At 41.3% G+C, this 17671-nt stretch overlaps 1 protein-coding gene and 1 long non-coding RNA gene across 4 annotated transcripts; one reads left to right on the plus strand and one right to left on the minus strand.

The window, feature by feature from the left end:
• Positions 1 to 3001, plus strand: LOC146717237 (uncharacterized). Its single transcript, XR_014923011.1, has 3 exons — positions 1 to 167; positions 1173 to 1351; positions 1598 to 3001. It is a non-coding gene; the product is annotated as an uncharacterized LOC146717237 (long non-coding RNA).
• A 410-nt stretch (positions 3002 to 3411) lies between these two features.
• ap1ar (adaptor related protein complex 1 associated regulatory protein) lies at positions 3412 to 15300 on the minus strand. Of its 3 annotated transcripts, none has more exons than XM_085473377.1 (10): positions 15102 to 15300; positions 12717 to 12765; positions 12592 to 12618; positions 12257 to 12282; positions 12063 to 12159; positions 11787 to 11885; positions 8829 to 8890; positions 8310 to 8383; positions 6876 to 6998; positions 3412 to 6578 (listed from the first exon to the last, which is right to left on the minus strand). In XM_085473377.1, exons 1-10 carry the CDS (start codon positions 15170 to 15172, stop codon positions 6313 to 6315), a joined length of 894 nt encoding a protein of 297 aa, XP_085329503.1. In that variant the 5' UTR covers positions 15173 to 15300; the 3' UTR covers positions 3412 to 6312. The 3 variants fall into 3 exon arrangements, with proteins under 3 accessions (XP_085329503.1, XP_085329495.1, XP_085329512.1); XM_085473369.1 differs by having other exon boundaries at positions 8829 to 8893; XM_085473386.1 differs by lacking the exon at positions 11787 to 11885.
• Between the last annotated feature and the right edge of the window lie 2371 nt (positions 15301 to 17671).

The following is a 17671-nucleotide window of genomic DNA, read 5'->3' on the forward strand; positions in this document are numbered from 1 at the left end:
GTCTGCGGACTCCGAATGAAATGCAGTGCGCGTGCTCTGCCACTAGCGAGCACCCGACAACCTCACGAGGAATATCACAGCCTACTGGTTTGCTTTATAAAGTGGGATTCTCCCGATTCCTTCCTCCCATCCCATTGGGATAGTCACTTCAACAAAGAAGTGTTCAAGTGAGTTAACCAGACCTACAGCATTTGTAAATAAAAACGTAAGATATATGTATTTTTTAAAGGTGGATTAATACTTTTCTTCACAAACTAAAATAACTTGATCGTTTGCTGATTGTCAGGCTGAGCTTTAATGGGAAATCAACCACAGTAGTTTCTGAGATTTTTTTTTTTATAAGACTCAACAGTGAGCATCAGTGACCTTCAGTGGGCCAGCGTGGGCAGCCAAGTCTGAAGTCACCTGTCTATGAGTTGTATCAAAGTGTTACAGGAAACACTATAGCAGTGGGTTTGGGGACCACTTTATTTTGTTGCTGACATCACTGCTCTCAGACAAAACACAACATGCTACATACCATCCAGACAAGATTACAGGCTGCCCCTAAGAATCCGTCATGCATTGACTCTGTAATCCTTTGCATGAGGAAAAATGACACACTCCTTCCTCCTCCGGGCTCTGTAAACGTGTCCCTTCTGGCTGTAAGTTATGCGTTCAAACGTGACCAGTGGAACTATCATATTTGTTTTTATAACAAATGGTAACCCCACTGTCGAACGGTTGCCGCAATGCAGCTTGGAGTTTACATTGGTCTAATTAAATATTCACAGCGGATGGTGACGTGAGCTCAGTCTGGAAATCACACTTACACTTAAGCTTGTGTATCAAAATGCAAGATATTCAAGAATCAAATGCATTATTATGTATGTATTCCCTTAATGCTTTCAAGGCAACTTCTTCAAATTCCACCTGCAAATCATCATTGTGTAATGCTATTGATGCTTTGCAGGAGGAAAACTACTACTGACACTATTACAGTTCATGTCATTCAGGTGTACAAAGCTTTCTTTTTTCTATCAAAGGGGATATATTCAGTTTTTTTCTATTTTCTTATAAATATACACTTTTCAGAGATTTTGGTCCATACTGGCATATTGACATCAAAGTTAGTGGAACTTGATTGCCTGCACGTTTATAACTAGAAGCTCCCGTTCTGTTACATCCCAAAGGTGCTCTACTGGAAAGAGTTCTGGTGACTGTGGAGGCCATTTGAGCACAGTGAACTCATTGTCATGTGAAACCAGATTGGAGTTTTGTGACATGATGCACTGTCCTACTGGAAGGAGCCATCAGAAGATGGGTACACTGTGGTCATAAAGGAATGAATATGGTCGGGAACTATACTCAGGTACGTTGTACCACCTCACGGCAAAAAGTGTGTCAAGAAAGTTTCCTCCACACCATTAGACCCACCAGTCTGAAGCGTTGATACGAGGCAGGATGGAGCCGTGATTTCATGTAGTTTCATGTAGTTGGCGTCTGAACTTGCCATCCAAATATTACAGCAGAAATTGTGACTCATCAGACCAGGCAACATCTATTGTCCAATTTTAGCGAGACTGTGTGAATTATAACCTCAGTTCCTTGTTCCTAGGTGACAGGAGTAGCACCAGTTGTGGTCTTCTGCTGCTGTAGCCCATCTGCTTCAAAGCTGGACATGTTGTGTGTTCAGAGATGCTCTTCTGTATACCTTGGTGGTAATTTGAGTTGCCGGCCATTCTCCTCTGATGTCAACAAGACATTTTCACCCAGAGAACTGCTGCTCACTGGATTTTCCCAGCAGTTTCTGAAATACTCAGAGCAGCCCATGTGGCACCAACAATAATGGCATGCTCAAAGACACTTTTTTCTTCCCTGTTCTGATGTTCCATTTGAACTTCAGAAGGTTCTCTTGACCATGTTTGACTATGATGGTCTATTAGACATGGTCAAAGCTCGAAACAATTAGGTCAGATTAAATTGAAGTATTCCCTTCAAGGCAAAGGTTCAGGCTTCAGACAGTTTCTCAGCCCTTTGTGATGTAATAGAGAGATGTTCCCAAGCAGTTTTAGCTTGGCGTGACTATATGAAAAAGTCTATACAACGAGGCAAACTGAAATAAATTTGCACAGCTGTTGGCCATACAGGTAACTCTAGGATAGCACAAGTTAAAACACATTTAGCTCTGGTGAAAAATTCTCTCTGGCCTGTGTTACGAAAAACCATCAGCTGGGATTTTCCTATGGGCTGCAGATTCTCTTCTGACACCACCAACAGCCAAAATGTCAAGGTAACTAGACAGTTACCAGTTGTACTCCCTTTTTGTCCTGGTGGCTGTCAGGGGCAAATATTTTCAGGTTTCCAACAAAGCAGACTTCACAGGAGCAATTAAACCTAAACTTTGCTTTGCAGTTGGTGCGAGTGCTGTTTAAACCTTTTTGTGAGGGGCAGCCAATCATAAGAAAGCGGGCTTGTGATAGCAGCTAAACTGATGGGCTGCACCAACTGAAATAATGATGATTTTTTTGAAACTGGGAATCATGCAAAGTCATTCTAGTAGTCTCCAATCAATAGATAAAAATAAATAAATAAATGGAGCACAATAGATCAGCTTCATGGACAGACAGGAGATTACAGATATACAAGTTGTATTTTTCTTATCAATAGGAAGTCTCACTGTTCAGTTAACTGGCTTTCCACTCCTTTTGTGGTTATAAAAACTTTTGTAGGTTTTGCTAAGCCATCATCCGTGTGGTTCACTCACAGGTCAGCTGCCAGTGCAAGCAGTTTGATTGACAGGTGATCAAACAGGTTAAGTATACACTGTTCAGGTAGTATGCATTTGTTCAATATCTGTAGGTGATGAGCCAGTCTTTTGAACTGAACAAGCATGTAGTGTTGACATAGTTTTGAGCTGAACCCTTATGTGTCACACTGTTCTCTTTGACTGTCTGCCTATTCTGCCCGTCACAGTCAGCTACACAAATCCTCTTCCACCTTCTTCAAAAATAAAACTGCACAATGCATCACTTCCTGTTCAAAGGTTTTTTGTTTTTTGTTTTAAAAACCAAGCCAACGTCAGGCACATCGTGTTTAGAACAGCAAGTGAGTAACATATTCATGAACTGGCGGGAAGCTGAATCACAGCTGTGTTTGAAAACACACAGCAGTAAACTTGGTGGTCGGCCTCAAGACACCAAGGCGATTTTTGATTGGTTGGAGAAATTAACCCGTCCTGAATTTAGTCACACGCAAGACGATTGAGATCTGAAGAGTCGGTTGCTGCAATATTAGAGAGCTAGAAAGAATGCCGCCTGCGGATTGCTGGGAGCAACCATTCAAGGAAAAAAAAAAAAAAATACTGTGAAGCCATCACTATCATCAATTTCTCCATGCACATAGTAAAAATGCTAGGTTATGTTTCAGCCAGCTACTTCAAATTGCTCTTTTTAAATCTACTTTATTTATTTTTTTGAAGAAAGTAAAACTCAGTTGTGCAACAAAGAGATACAAATACATTCACCATAAAATGAGTAGGTTTATTCGTTGTTCGTCCTTAAATGGATACCAACTTTTATAAAAATGATTTGCTGTTTTGTGGGTGAGTTTAGGTATCAATCAAGCCACTGACAGTGGTGGCTAAACAGTGCAGCATTAAAGAGAGACAAAGCCCCAATCCAGGTCTTATGGTACATCCATTCAGCCTCCACGTACGGTCTATGTTAAAGGGGATCTTTTATGCTTTTATATGCGTGTGTTGCAAATAACGAGGCCATCTGTGCAGGTAATCACTATGAGCCAAAAACGTCAGTGCTCTAAATGTTACAAATGCACAATGCTATTGTACAGGATGTATCAAAAAGAATAATCCCATTTTAAAGTGCTTTCATTCAATGTTCACAGGAAACAATCTAAACATGTACCATTTAGAAAGAGGGCATTCGTGAGTTTCACTTGGTTCCTGGTTGGTAGCATAACAACAACAGTGGCTGCAGAGACTGCAGACATACCCACAAAAGTAGGGCTCAAGTTTGACTTTCTTATGGATATAAAGTATGTGTCAGGTGTAGGGATGCATTGAGCAGTTGTGAGCATTGTGTGATCAATTTTACATTCAGCCATGCACTTTAAAGATTTAATTTTCTTCATGTCCTTTACTTTTAAAAATATAGCTTTTGGAAATCAGATGACTCTTTTGATACACCCTGTTCTCTTAATTATGTATAATGTCAGAAGTGGATCGCCCTAATATGGTTAGGTCATTTAAACAGGTCTGGCCGACACACTGTTCAAATCTTCCATTTATGAGAGTCAGCCAGTCAGAAGATAGTGTGCTTAATGAGACAGCGGCCATAAAGGGAGAGGCAAAAGTAAAAATTTAGAGCATAAAAGGTCCCCTTTAAATTTTGCAAACTACTTCTGTGTAGCCTCTCACTTACTACTTTGGTTTGTACTTTTGATTTTTTTTTGCCAGAAACATTTAAACATTCTGCCAGAGTCAAGTGTCAAGATTACTTTAAAAATTACAGATTACACACTCAGTTGGTCTGTAGTTAATGTACCTGAAGCTCGGGACTTTCTTCCCCCTCCATGATTTTATTTTGTCCCTTTATACTCAGAGTGACAAAGAATGAAGTTTTGTTCTTTTTAAACAGAAAATTACAGTGATGAGTCAAATATGCTATACTCACAACAAAACATAACACTGGGGAAACAAAAGGAAACAATATATTATACCACACTCAAATATTAGGAAGGAAAATTACCAGTGTCTCGTGTACACACTTTGACAGCAGTGCAAGTCAGTGGATCGGGTTCATTTTGGTAAAATCTTCTAAGATCTGAATCGACAAAAATCAACACATTGCAGGTGCACGCAGTAGGCAGATTTAAACTAATTAAAATTGATTAATGTGAAAAGCTATTTTCCCGACTCCAGTTCAACAACATGTGACAGGTTAAGATAAGAAGAAAAAGTAACGAAGAAGAATTAAAAGCCCCTTCCTTAATCAAAGCAGCACTGGATCACCGACGCTAACACCACAGGTTTGATCTTTTTAGTTCAATTTCAAAATATTGCTTTTAATGATTTCTTCTCAGATATCACTAAAAAGTTAGTTAAACACTCGGAAGTGATTTGTCTCCTCCAGTAGGTTTAGGTGAATGATGCCTCCTGTTATACTCTGTAATGATTTCACTGTGCTTCTGAGCAAATATTCACACGATACTTGAAAAAGCCTGAATGTTGTTACAAAGTTACAGTTTGAGAAGTTTTTTTCTGTATTTGATCAGCATCATGACACAGTTTCATATGAGGGCTCTCAATTACAAGAAAGGAGGCTTATGACTTCAGCTGAGGGTCACCGCCATGAGCTCAGCTTTTTGTCAGAGTGCATGCACTGACTTCATATTTGTGCGTGCCTTTTTTTTGTGAGCGCTCATGGCTGACATGCAGTGTTCACCTGTGCTGTCTCGTATAGCTTGCTCCACTGATTCACTGAGAGATGGTTTCATTTTTCCTTCAGCAACCTTCCAGTGGAATTCACCTCCCGATCACGCATCAAAGTAAAGAACAGACGGATTTTCTTTTTTCCCTAATTTAAACTGCTTTTGTGCTTCTGTGGATTTTTTCTCTCTACATGTAAAGAGATCCAAGAATAAACCAGCCTTTTCCCCACAGAGGTGCTGAGTGAGGTGTTGGCCTCAGCACTGCACTTGGTCCCCAGGTACTGTTTGACTGTTCGCTGCTGCTAAATAGTTAGCATAGGTCAAATGCAAAGAACAAATTAGCCCGCTGGGATTTTAAAAGTACCTAAATGATCCAGAATGACTACTTTACCCACAAACTGTGAAAAATCTACACATTGGTCATTTTTCACTCCAATGTGTAGATTTTCCTGCACAATTACTTCACTCACAAGCACTGAAATGTGTCCAGTTACACCAGTCAGTATACTGGAGGGTCAATCTGCTAATATAATAACATTTCACACCCAGTTGGTTGGTGATAAATTGGTTTGTATACGATCACCTGGGTGCGTTAGATAAAAAGCACTTGTTGTACAATGTGTAAGACGGTCGTGGATACAACTGATCAGTTACAATTCATTAAATGGTCGTTTAGCAAATGAAGGCACTGAAAAAATGAGTCTGATAAACGTCACCACACTGTTCTGTAGTGCAGAGGTACATACATGTTCCTGCAGCATCACAGTTTCATGACAGTATGAAGAGCATGTAAGGAACGACATTTCCACTTCATGAGGCAAAAAAGCTGGTGAGCCTTGACGTGAGGAGGCGGGCCGCCAATGTCTCCTTTGGTGCTGGACACTATCTGTCTTGGTTGTCTGACCTGAGGCCGCAGTCCGAGGAATCCTCAGAGGGAGTGTCTAGGACAGGATTGACAAACCCTTCGAATTCTGCAGTGTCCTCTGGGTGGGTGCTCACAAAATCATTCTCCCACTCCAGTGCGGTGGAGTCCTCGGAGGCTGAGGTCGGCCCGCTGTTCATTTGCTTGCCGCCTGGCCTCAGGGCTGCGCGCAAGATGTCCTCCTCTGTTCGAGACCTCTCCCACACTGGAAGCGCGCGATTGATTCCTACAATGCAGAGACATGAGGTTTGATTCTGACAGAAGAGCAGTAACTGATGTCAAACAGCAGAAGGTCCACGGTGGAAGTCACAAACCGCATGTATTACATAAGTGTGCTGCCTTGAAACGTACACAGGAAAAGACTGAAAATAAATGACAGATGTAGCAGCAGAGAAATGAAAACAAAAGAGCAAAATATGTTTTCAAATAAATTAAAATACTCTTGGAATTCTATGAAAAAGAGGGCTCATCACATCATCACTATCCTAATCAAACTTTTCAACTTCAGTCAGAATGTTCTTACCTTCCTCATCCTCCCACTCCAGATCTAGTGAGGTACCGTCATCGTTGGTGGAGCGGGTCTTGGTGGTGAAATCCCAGCTGCACTCTGTGTTTGGAGTCACCACATTTGTGTCAGACGGGAGTCCTGGGAACAAACAGAAAGCATGTAAACCTGACCTCTCATGAATATATACTCGCAATGTACAACAAAACGATTATCTTCTCGATGCCGATACAGCCGGCAGTCGGTTTTTGCAGTTTTCAACAAGTTGCAGAGGTCCTCAGAGCAACCGCAGCTCATTCTTCTTTGGCAAATCTCTCAAGATCCTCCAGATTTGATGGTCTTCTAGCGTGGACCCTGGTGTTCAGTTCACCTGACAGATTTTTAAGGCAATGCTTTTGTGCAGCCCAGTCAGTAACGTTCACTTACTGACTGGCTCACTGGAGGTAGTTCTTCACCAGGAGCGACACACGTTTTGGGTCGTTGTTGTGTTTGAAGATAAAGAGACGACCCAGACCCAGGTTTGTTTCTGACTGCTCGAGGTTTTCTTTTAAAATCTTCACGTATCCTCCTTTCTTCATAAGCCTCCCACCACTGTGTTCCCCTGTGGGGACGGTGTCCTCTGAGTTGTAGAACTCTCACTTTTTTCTCTAAACATCAGCAAAGTGTCTGCAGCTAAAGAGCTGTAGTTTTATCTCCTCTGACCGAAGGACGCTCTTCTAGTCTGGATTATTTGTCTCCAGGTCGTTCTTAGCACACCTCAGTCTGGCTTGAAGGCGTTTCTTCTGCAGAAGTTTTTCCTGGTCTCCAACCTCGCAGCTCATTCCTGTGCAGGTCTATAGTGATTGTCTCCTTCAGACTACAATTTCAAACTTGACTAAGTCATTCACGGGTGTCTTGGCAGTTGTTCTCTCACCATTTTTCTTTCTAGAGTCTTTTGCTTCCCACTGCTGCCAGGTGTGCTCTGTGTTGTGTGTCTGTCTTTACATTTCTTGATGATACTCCCCACTCCAGTTCTTGACACTTGGAAACACTGTGATAACTTTGTATATCGTTCTTCTGTTTTCTTTCTTTCTTCTTCTGCCAATTCTCTCTAAGCTGATTTGTTTTGTAGGCTTTTTTTTGTATGATGCTTTCTCAAGTAACAGCTTGAACCCTCCATCAGGTTTTCATACTGTGTATAAATCGAAGCTAGCGCTCAGTTTTAACTTAATTGTACAAGCTTTGAGCATTAAAGTCGCAATTAAGGCAGAATAACAAGGTCACAACCCCGGTCACTTTTGTTTCTCTGAAATATTTCGTACATTGTGTGCAAACAGAAATAACTAATGCTTTCTAAAGAAAACTAGTATGTTTAGATACGCTATGTTTCTCTGCCCTGTTTAAAAAAAAAAAAAAAAGCACCTGGGAAGAGGTTGACAAAAGCCTTAAATTTCATATAGATGGTTCACTCACTGTTGCTCCTGAAAGCTTCAGACTGGGCTTTAACATTTTGGAGGTAGGCATCAAAATCTTCCCCAGAGGTTTGTCTGAAACCAAAGAGAATAAGACGTGTTTAGCAGCAGTAAAGCACAGGAATCCCTCCAGTCCAGCGTACTTTCATTATTTCTGCTGCTTTCATGTGCAGTGAAAACAAATGAAGACGGACTGGACAGCTTGGAGCACTAAAATCTGCTCTGCAGTCTACACACTGTCTGGCTGCAGCCGCAAATATAATGTGCACTTCATCACACAGATGTGTGTTTTGAACCTCCACAAAAAAACAAAACAGACATGGTATAAGACTTTTCCAGGCAAATTCAGCCATAAATGTTAATGACTAAACAGTCGATTAGCTAGAGGCTGCAAGTTCTGGTTTTCCAGTCTTTCTTCAACAAACACATCGTTACTTAAATCCTCCTGCAGAGTCCCATGACCCGAGTTTGTCCTCAGCTCAACAACTACGCCGTTGTCTAATGAACTTAACTGACTCACTTTCTTTGCTGGGTTTCACCGCCGGAGCCATCTGCTTTCCCCCGTGTCCTCTGGGCAGACAGCTGCTGACAAAAACACCACAGATCAAGTAAAAAGATAATCTCATTAGAAATTTCACAGGATTGAAATACACACTGGATTCATTTGAAAGCCTTTAACAATTTTGGCATTATCAAGGAAAAATGTGATCAGACATTTTTGAACAGATGAAGAAGAAAAAGAAAAATAAGCAACACCAAAGGAGCAGTGGAATGTGACCACAGACAAATGGCAGTCCTGCTAGTTGTCCTTTTTTTCTTTAGATCATTGGTCCCCAGCCTTTTTTGCACCACGGACCGGTTTATGTCCGGCAATATTTTTATGGACCGGCCTTTAAGGTGTCGCAGATAAATACAACAAAATAAAACCAGTAATGGTACCAAAAAAAGAAGATTTATTCATACCACACGGGAAAAGACCCCGGGAAACCGAGTTAGCGATAAAAACCATAAATTTCCCACCCGAGCCTCTTAAGGCCCGGTACCAAACGACTCACGGACCGGTACTGGTCCGTGGTCCAGGGGTTGGGGACCGCTGCTTTAGATCACATGAGCAGAAGAGTACATATGAAACCACCATAGTGATGAAAATTCCTGCTTGATTATTGCTACATGCCAACAGTCTAGTTTGTCTTTGTAAAAACGTGCATGCAGGGACTGTAAATATCAGCCCTTTTATGGACCTTTTTTCTTATTTCCCTGCTTGACCTTAGAAATAAAGCCCATATCCAGATTTATATCCACTGGCACCTTTGCCTTTCTACTGTAACGCAAATAAACTCCTCCTAGTTTGTTTTGCTTGCTTTGCCAACAAGGTTCCTGCACCATTTCAAAACCCAGCCTCAACTAATGACAAATAAGAGCAAACAATGCTGAAAAGATACGCTTTGACTTTGTTATACATGCAATAACTACTAGTTGCCATACTATTCAGCACGTCACTACCTCAAGAATTAAAAGCTTTTCATTGCTGCACATGAAAATAAAATGAACCTTTATTTACAGGTACAAAACACTGAAGTACAGAAGTACATCTGCTTCCAGCAGCCTGAAGTGTGTCAGAGAAAACAACCTGATTCACACATGTACATTTCCTGTACAGGGTTTCTGCCTGACAACAGCTGACAGCAAGCCCCCACGGTCCCACCATTATTAAATGACCCCCACCCACCCAGCAACCAAAGCAAGCTCATTTATTTACTGCAGTTAGTAATTTTAGGTTTAGTCTTCTTGCTGCTACATTATATGTAGTTGAGATCTACTATGCAATAAATATATATTTGGCATTTTTTCAACTTTTTCTACTCTAATGTATCTGGTTGTGCTAATTTCTCCCCCGGAGCCGTCAGACTCTTCAACACTCAGTAACTGGACTGACACACTGACACACACACACACACACACACACACACACACACACACACACACACAAGCTACTTTTTGGCACATCCCATTGTCATTGTTGCACTTTTCTATTGCACAGTCTGTATCGCTCTGTTCTGTCTGGTGTTGCAGTGTCTATGTTTTGTTTTGTTTTTTGCCATTTTGCACACTTTTCTTGGGCTCTTTATGTAGTCCTGTGTTGATTGTCTGTTATATGTCATATGTAGCGCCACGGTCTTGGAGGAACGTTGTCTCACTTCACTGTACCACTGCACTTAGTTGACATGACTATAAAGCCACTTGACTTGACACGGAGAAATGGCCACATTATGCTGTGACCTTAGTGCCCCCTAGTGTTTCACGCCCTGTAAATCCATGCAAAAGCAAAAGGATAACAACAAGTGGCAACTAAACTTACAGGCTTTTCTTTTTTTCGTACGAGTCTTGAACAAGCCTTCTCCAAATTTAACAGCCGACCTGCAGCAAAGTTAGGGAAACATAAGACCTAGGTTTCCTTGGTTTTAATGTCAGATTCTTCAAGGACTTCATTGATCCACGGGAAATCAACAATCTCAAGCAAAGACAAACAGTATACTTCCATGAGCAGACAACAGTGATGAAGGCTGAACAGAGAAAGGTGGACTTGTGCAAAAATAATCACTGTGAGCTGAAATTAAGATTGGCTACTTCTTCTTTTCCTCCTGCCTGGCTGCTCCATCTTCAACATCTTTTGTCCAAAACATCCACTGTCCCTCCTCTGCACATTTCCAAACCATCTCAGCCTTGCACCTGCACCTGAGCTGTCCCTCTGATGTACTCATTTCTAATTTTGTCCATCCTGATCCTGGCAGAAACCTCAACACCTCCAGCTCGGCCTCTTGTCACTTTGTCAGTGCCACGTTTCCAAACCGTACATCACAGCAGGTCTCACCACCTTGTAAAGATTCCCTTTCACTCTTGCTGCTATACGTCTGTCACAAATCACCTCTGACACTCGTCTCTACCTGCTCCACCCTTCTTCACCTCTCGTGTGCTTTGAATGGTTGACCCCAGGTATTAGAACTCATCCACCTTCACTTCCTCTGCTTCTTGCATCTTCAGCTTTGTATCTGCCTCCCTCTCATTCATAAACATGTATTCTGTCTCGCTTCATACCTCCACCTCTCCAGACTCTCTTCATAGATTACGATGCCATCTGCATTCCTACTGTGGTTATATCAAGGACACAAACCCCACCCACCAGTCCACAATAAGAAGTATTGAATTTAGGGGAAAGAGAGCCAGAAGGGCTTATTTCACTAAGGCCCAGTGAAAGACAAATATTGTGACTTATATAAACTTATTATATTTCTGGTCAAGAAGAAAAATGGAGCTGGAAATGATTATCATAGTCCCCTTTAAAAATACATTAAAAAAAACAAAACAGAAAATTGAAATCCTGGGAGGTCTCTGCACAGAGGGGCCAGCAGCTTAGAGGAGGAGGAGGAGCTTTAGCCGAGCAGTAAGGTAAAGAAGGCAGCGCTCAGTACCGCCTCACCTCCTTCAATTTTCGTTCACGTGCCAGCCTGGCGGCCTCACGCTGGGCGGCATTTCTAGCCTCCTCTTCTAGCCTCAACTTCTCCTCTTGTGCCTCTAACTGAGCAGAAATAATGAAATGAAACAAACAAGGAAAAAATAAATAAATAAAAAAACAGAACAGAAAATTACAAAAACAGAAAAAACAATGCAGCAAATTAAAGGTAAGCCAACATAAGTTAAACACAAAATGAAACAATGAGGGCTGTTTAATCTTGACGTGGACAGGTGGCCTCACCTCGGCTCGCAGCTTTTGGTCTATGACGATCTGTTTGTCTGAGATGGCAGCGTAGCGGTGCTCTTTGAGGTTCTTGATCTCATCATCACTGATGGGCCTGGTGGAAAAACAAGAACACATATTACTCTTTTTGTTTTCTTTTTTCATGCCAGAGATTATTAGCTTTTTCTTTACATCTGAGCAGGATCTCTTACCTCGGGCAGGGCTGGGGGCTCTCAGCCTGCAATGCAACATACACAACATACTTTTTAGCAAATAGCTCTGAAATCCACTAAGAAATGCATCTACCCTGCTGCACTGACTCAAGAAGTGCTACTCTGGGACTGAGCGGAGAGTAATCGAGTTACTCTCTGGGAGGAAAAATGGATGACTCCCATATCGCAGGGATGGCCACATCACATCGTTTTCTATCCATCATGAGCCGAGCACGGCAATAATGGACGGTCTGATCCAAGGAGCATAATCCAGCTTTTAATCAGAAAACAGCATTTTTTCACAGACTTATTTAGCTCGTAAAATCTAAACTTACCTCATCACTTTCTACCAGATTCTCAAACTGAAAAAATAAATAAATAAAAAGCACAGTTAGACTCATTGCATTAGCTTAAATAGTCATTCTTAAGAAAGGTTCAAATAAATAAATAATGTACACACCTCGATTGTGTAGTGCTCCCCTGTGGTGCTGCTGCGGAAGTATTTTGACCTGCAGGAAAAATGAAGAGAAAAAAAATTAATTTCAAACAGCAGGGGTACCAAACATAAGGCCTGCGGACCAGAATCGGCCCACTTCCAAGTTCCAGTTTTTTCCCCACTATGTACTTTAAATTTTTATTTCTGACAAACTCAAAAAAAAACAAAACATTTTTGTGAATTACTGTGAATTGTTCTGTTTTAGTTGCAATTACTACAATAACTTTATTTTCTTTAATTTTATAGATTTAATCAAAATTAAACATTTCTGTCATTTACTACAGCAGCATTTCGTTATCATGTAGAAAAACAGAGACATGCTAGACGTACTACTAAAACTGCAACTTTCTTCTTATATTAAATGGGATTAATTTAGTAGTTAAACACCTTTACACTGACAGAAAGGGCTGTTTCACTGGTTTGGCCCACGATGTAAAATTACTTTGACATCCCTGATCTAGAGTATAATGAATGAGACAAATATAAATTAGCATCAGCACTTTTCACTTTCCTGTCTCTTCTTCATATTGTTAAAAATATACACCAGGTCTATTCCTGATGCTTAATTTTCAAAATACAATTAAAATCTTCAAAATAAAAGGCCCAGTGTAAACTAAATACTCATTTCTTGAAACCTCCTTAGTCTGACACAAAGCCTTGTGAAGGTCTTAAAATAATGCTAGGGACTCATTTGTGTGGTATTAATTTGATGTTTGAATTCACAATGCCAGAGTTATTGCATCATAAACCAGGAGCAGTGGCTTCATAAAGGAAATGAACTAAAAAAAAAAAAGAAGCATGAACCTATAGCTAAATCTCAAAGCTCTACAGGCTGTTCCACCAGTTTCATGAAAGAAGTCTCAGCTGTATGTAGGTAAACAGATATTAGCATAAGCAAACTCTATGAACTTTGTATTGTGAAATTTCCCACATAATTATTGATGCGTCACTGTCAGGCCTGTGAAATAGGAAACAGGTTGTTGAGTGTTGGCTGTTCAGTTTGTGTTCAAATGTAGTCTGAATCCATTATTTTGTGTGACTTTTGGGTGCTGCTGAGTCACCACAGCAAGCAGCTCCACGTGTTTGATTTGGCAGAGCTGGATGGCCTTCCTGACCCAACCCACATAAGGACTTGAGGCTAGTTGAATGCTTTATGTGGAACAAACTGTACATGAGAAAGCTATATTACACAGATGTAACTTCCACTAAAGCAGCGTGCTAAATGACATCTGTACCAGGAGCCCTGACAGCCTCACCTGCCCTGCATCAAATACTGCCAATTAACATTATTGATTTGAGCTGTGACCTTTAGGATCTACAACAGTCAAACCTAAGAGAGAAAAAAAAGCTGTTTTTTTCCCTTCATTTTAATAACTGTCAGTGAGAGTGTGACTTAAAAACTTAAAACCAGGGGCAGATCTACAGGGGGGCAAGCGGAAGGGGGGCAACTGCCCCCCTGCTGTAGAGCCTCGCCCCAACTTCTATGTTCCTAAAATATTTTTCGCCTTTGCAGGATTGCTATCGTTTGTCCAGTGAGCACTGCAGAGTGTGAGCAAAGTTTTTCTACTTCAAAAATCACCACGCTCAACCATTTTAGTTTATACCTAAAAATTATCTTAGAACAGATAATGATACAATAAATGTTTTGTTGACTGCATTTACATATTGGGGGATTTTCAGATACCTCACTGAAGAGGACACCTTTGTTGTAATGCCACTTTGGGCTAAGTTACAACTACTACTGTGGTACGAAGTGTTAGCTACTGTCAGCTCCATTATATAAATCTATGGATGAAAGTGTGAAAAGGCTCGTTGCTGGTAGAGTGAAAGCCTTCTCTCACCTTAACAAAGCACAAGGTAAAGTCAGACTAAAAAGCATCAATTATTTACATTCAACTGGGTGACACAACAGCCTGAAGCTAAGGCAAAAAACAGGCAATTAATCCCAGCAGCTAGCCAAGCAGCCAAACTGTCCATATATTAGTTTACATGATTGTGTGTGAGCTCTCCAGAAGCTCTGTCAGCTGTGCTGTCATTATCAGACCTTAGCTAAACTACAAGTCTACAGCTAAACTACAGGCTCCTGACACTAGGGGTGGGGTCTTGATTCCCACTGGCACTGGCTGACTGCAGGTACCGTACAGCTAGAGGCTAAACTAGCTGGCCCGTATCTCTGATTTACAACATCACCGTCTGTAATAACAGCATCCCTACACAGCTGCCCAAGTGCTCACAGGCAGACTGCCGTGTCAAACTACCGGCCAACCTTATCAGCAAGCAGATAACGCCGCTTCGGGTGATGCTTGCATGCTAGCTAGCTCAGGCAGCTAAAGCTCACAGTTGACTCACCCCCCTCCTCGCTGGATCCTGTTGGTTTCTCTCCTGAAGAGCCCCACACAGTATGCCCAGCAGTTACCCATCGCATTGTCAAATGTTCCTATGATCCGGCTGCCTATCGCCTGACAGCTGCTGGAGCATTAGCGTTGGCAGCTACATCTCCAAACGTACTCCTCTCGCTCCAGCCACTTCCTCATCCTCCTTTCTTCCTCTCCGGCTGGTGACAGAGCTCAGATGAAAGTGAAACATCACCACCTGCTGTCCTCTACGTGAAGTTTTGTGAAGGGCCAAAATAAAATCCAAATAAAAAAATAAAGAAATGACTCAGTGAGAAAATAAATGTGCTAGAAAATAATGCAAATAATATCTTACTATAATTCAATTCAATTCAATTCAATTTTATTTATATAGCGCCAAATCACAACAAAAGTCGCCTCAAGGCGCTTCATAGATACAGAGAAAAACCCAACAATCATATGACCCCCTATGAGCAAGCACTTTGGCGACAGTGGGAAGGAAAAACTCCCTTTTAACAGGAAGAAACCTCCGGCAGAACCAGGCTCAGGGAGGGGCGGCCATCTGCTGCGACCGGTTGGGGTGAGAGAAGGAAGACAGGATAAAGACATGCTGTGGAAGAGAGACAGAGGTTAATAACAGATATGATTCAATGCAGAGAGGTCTATTAATACATAGTGAGTGAGAAAGGTGACTGGAAAGGAAAAACTCAATGCATCATGGGAATCCCCCGGCAGCCTACATCTATTGCAGCATAACAAAGGGAGGATTCAGGGTCACCTGGTCCAGCCCTAACTATATGCTTTAGAAAAAAGGAAAGTTTTAAGCCTAATCTTAAAAGTAGAGATAGTGTCTGTCTCCCGAATCCAAACTGGAAGCTGGTTCCACAGAAGAGGGGCCTGAAAACTGAAGGCTCTCCCTCCCATTCTACTTTTAAATACTCTAGGAACAACAAGTAGGCCTGCAGAGCGAGAGCGGAGCGCTCTAATAGGGTGATATGGTACTACAAGGTCATTAAGATAAGATGGGGCCTGATTATTTAAGACCTTGTATGTGAGGAGCAGGATTTTGAATTCAATTCTGGATTTAACAGGAAGCCAATGAAGGGAAGCCAAAACAGGAGAAATATGCTCTCTCTTTCTAGTCCCTGTCAGGACTCTTGCTGCAGCATTTTGGATTAGCTGAAGGCTTTTCAGTGAGTTTTTTGGACATCCTGATAATAATGAATTACAGTAGTCCAGCCTGGAAGTAATAAATGCATGAACTAGTTTTTCAGCGTCACTCTGAGACAGGATATTTCTAATTTTAGAGATGTTGCGCAAATGGAAGAAAGCAGTCTTACATATTTGTTTAATATGTGCGTTGAAGGACATGTCCTGGTCAAAAATGACTCCAAGGTTCCTCACCGCGTTACTGGAGGCCAAGGTAATGCCATCCAGAGTAAGAATCTGATTAGATACCATATTTCTAAGATTTTCAGGGCCGAGTACAATAACCTCAGTTTTATCTGAATTAAGAAGCAGAAAGTTAGCGGCCATCCAGGTCTTTATGTCTTTAAGACATTCCTGCAGTTTAACTAATTGGTGTGTGTTATCTGGCTTCATGGACAGATAGAGCTGGGTGTCATCTGCATAGCAGTGAAAATGTATGCTATGTCTTCTAATGATGCTGCCTAAGGGAAGCATGTATAATGTAAACAGAATTGGTCCTAGCACTGAACCCTGTGGAACTCCATAATTAACCTCAGTGTGTGAAGAGGACTCTCCATTTACATGCACGAATTGGAGTCTATTAGATAGATATGATACAAACCACTGCAGCGCAGTACTTGTAATACCTACAGCATGTTCTAATCGCTCTAATAGGATATTATGATCAACAGTATCGAACGCTGCACTGAGGTCTAGCAGGACAAGCACAGAGATGAGTCCACTGTCAGAGGCCATAAGAAGATCATTTGTAACCTTCACTAAAGCTGTTTCTGTGCTGTGCTGAGCTCTGAAACCTGACTGAAACTCTTCAAATAAACCATTCCTCTGCAGATGATCTGTTAGCTGTTTGACAACTACTCTTTCAAGGATTTTTGATATGAAAGGAAGGTTGGAGATTGGCCTATAATTAGCTAAGACTGCTGGGTCTAGAGCTGGCTTTTTGAGTAAAGGTTTAACTACAGCCAGCTTGAAGGCCTGTGGTACATAGCCGATTATTAGAGATAGGTTGATCATATTTAAGATCGAAGAATTAATTAATGGCAGGGCTTCTTTGAGCAGTTTTGTAGGAATGGGGTCTAAAAGACACGTTGATGGTTTGGAGGAAGTAATTATTGAAGTTAACTCAGAAAGATCAATTGGAGAAAAAGAGTCTAACTTAATATCAATGGTACTAAGAGTAGCTGTAGATAATATTACATCTGTGGGATGATTATTGGTAATTTTTTCTCTAATGATAAAAATTTTATTTGTGAAGAAGTTCATGAAGTCATTACTAGTTAACGTTAAAGGGATGGTTGGCTCAAAAGAGCTCTGACTTTTTGTCAGCCTGGCTACAGTGCTGAAGAGAAACCTAGG

The sequence above is a fragment of the Copadichromis virginalis genome, linkage group LG2 (assembly GCF_057382275.1).
Source record: "Copadichromis virginalis isolate Kocher_CV1m ecotype Utaka linkage group LG2, C_Virginalis_male_GT1.1, whole genome shotgun sequence".
Taxonomy (NCBI): domain Eukaryota; kingdom Metazoa; phylum Chordata; class Actinopteri; order Cichliformes; family Cichlidae; genus Copadichromis; species Copadichromis virginalis.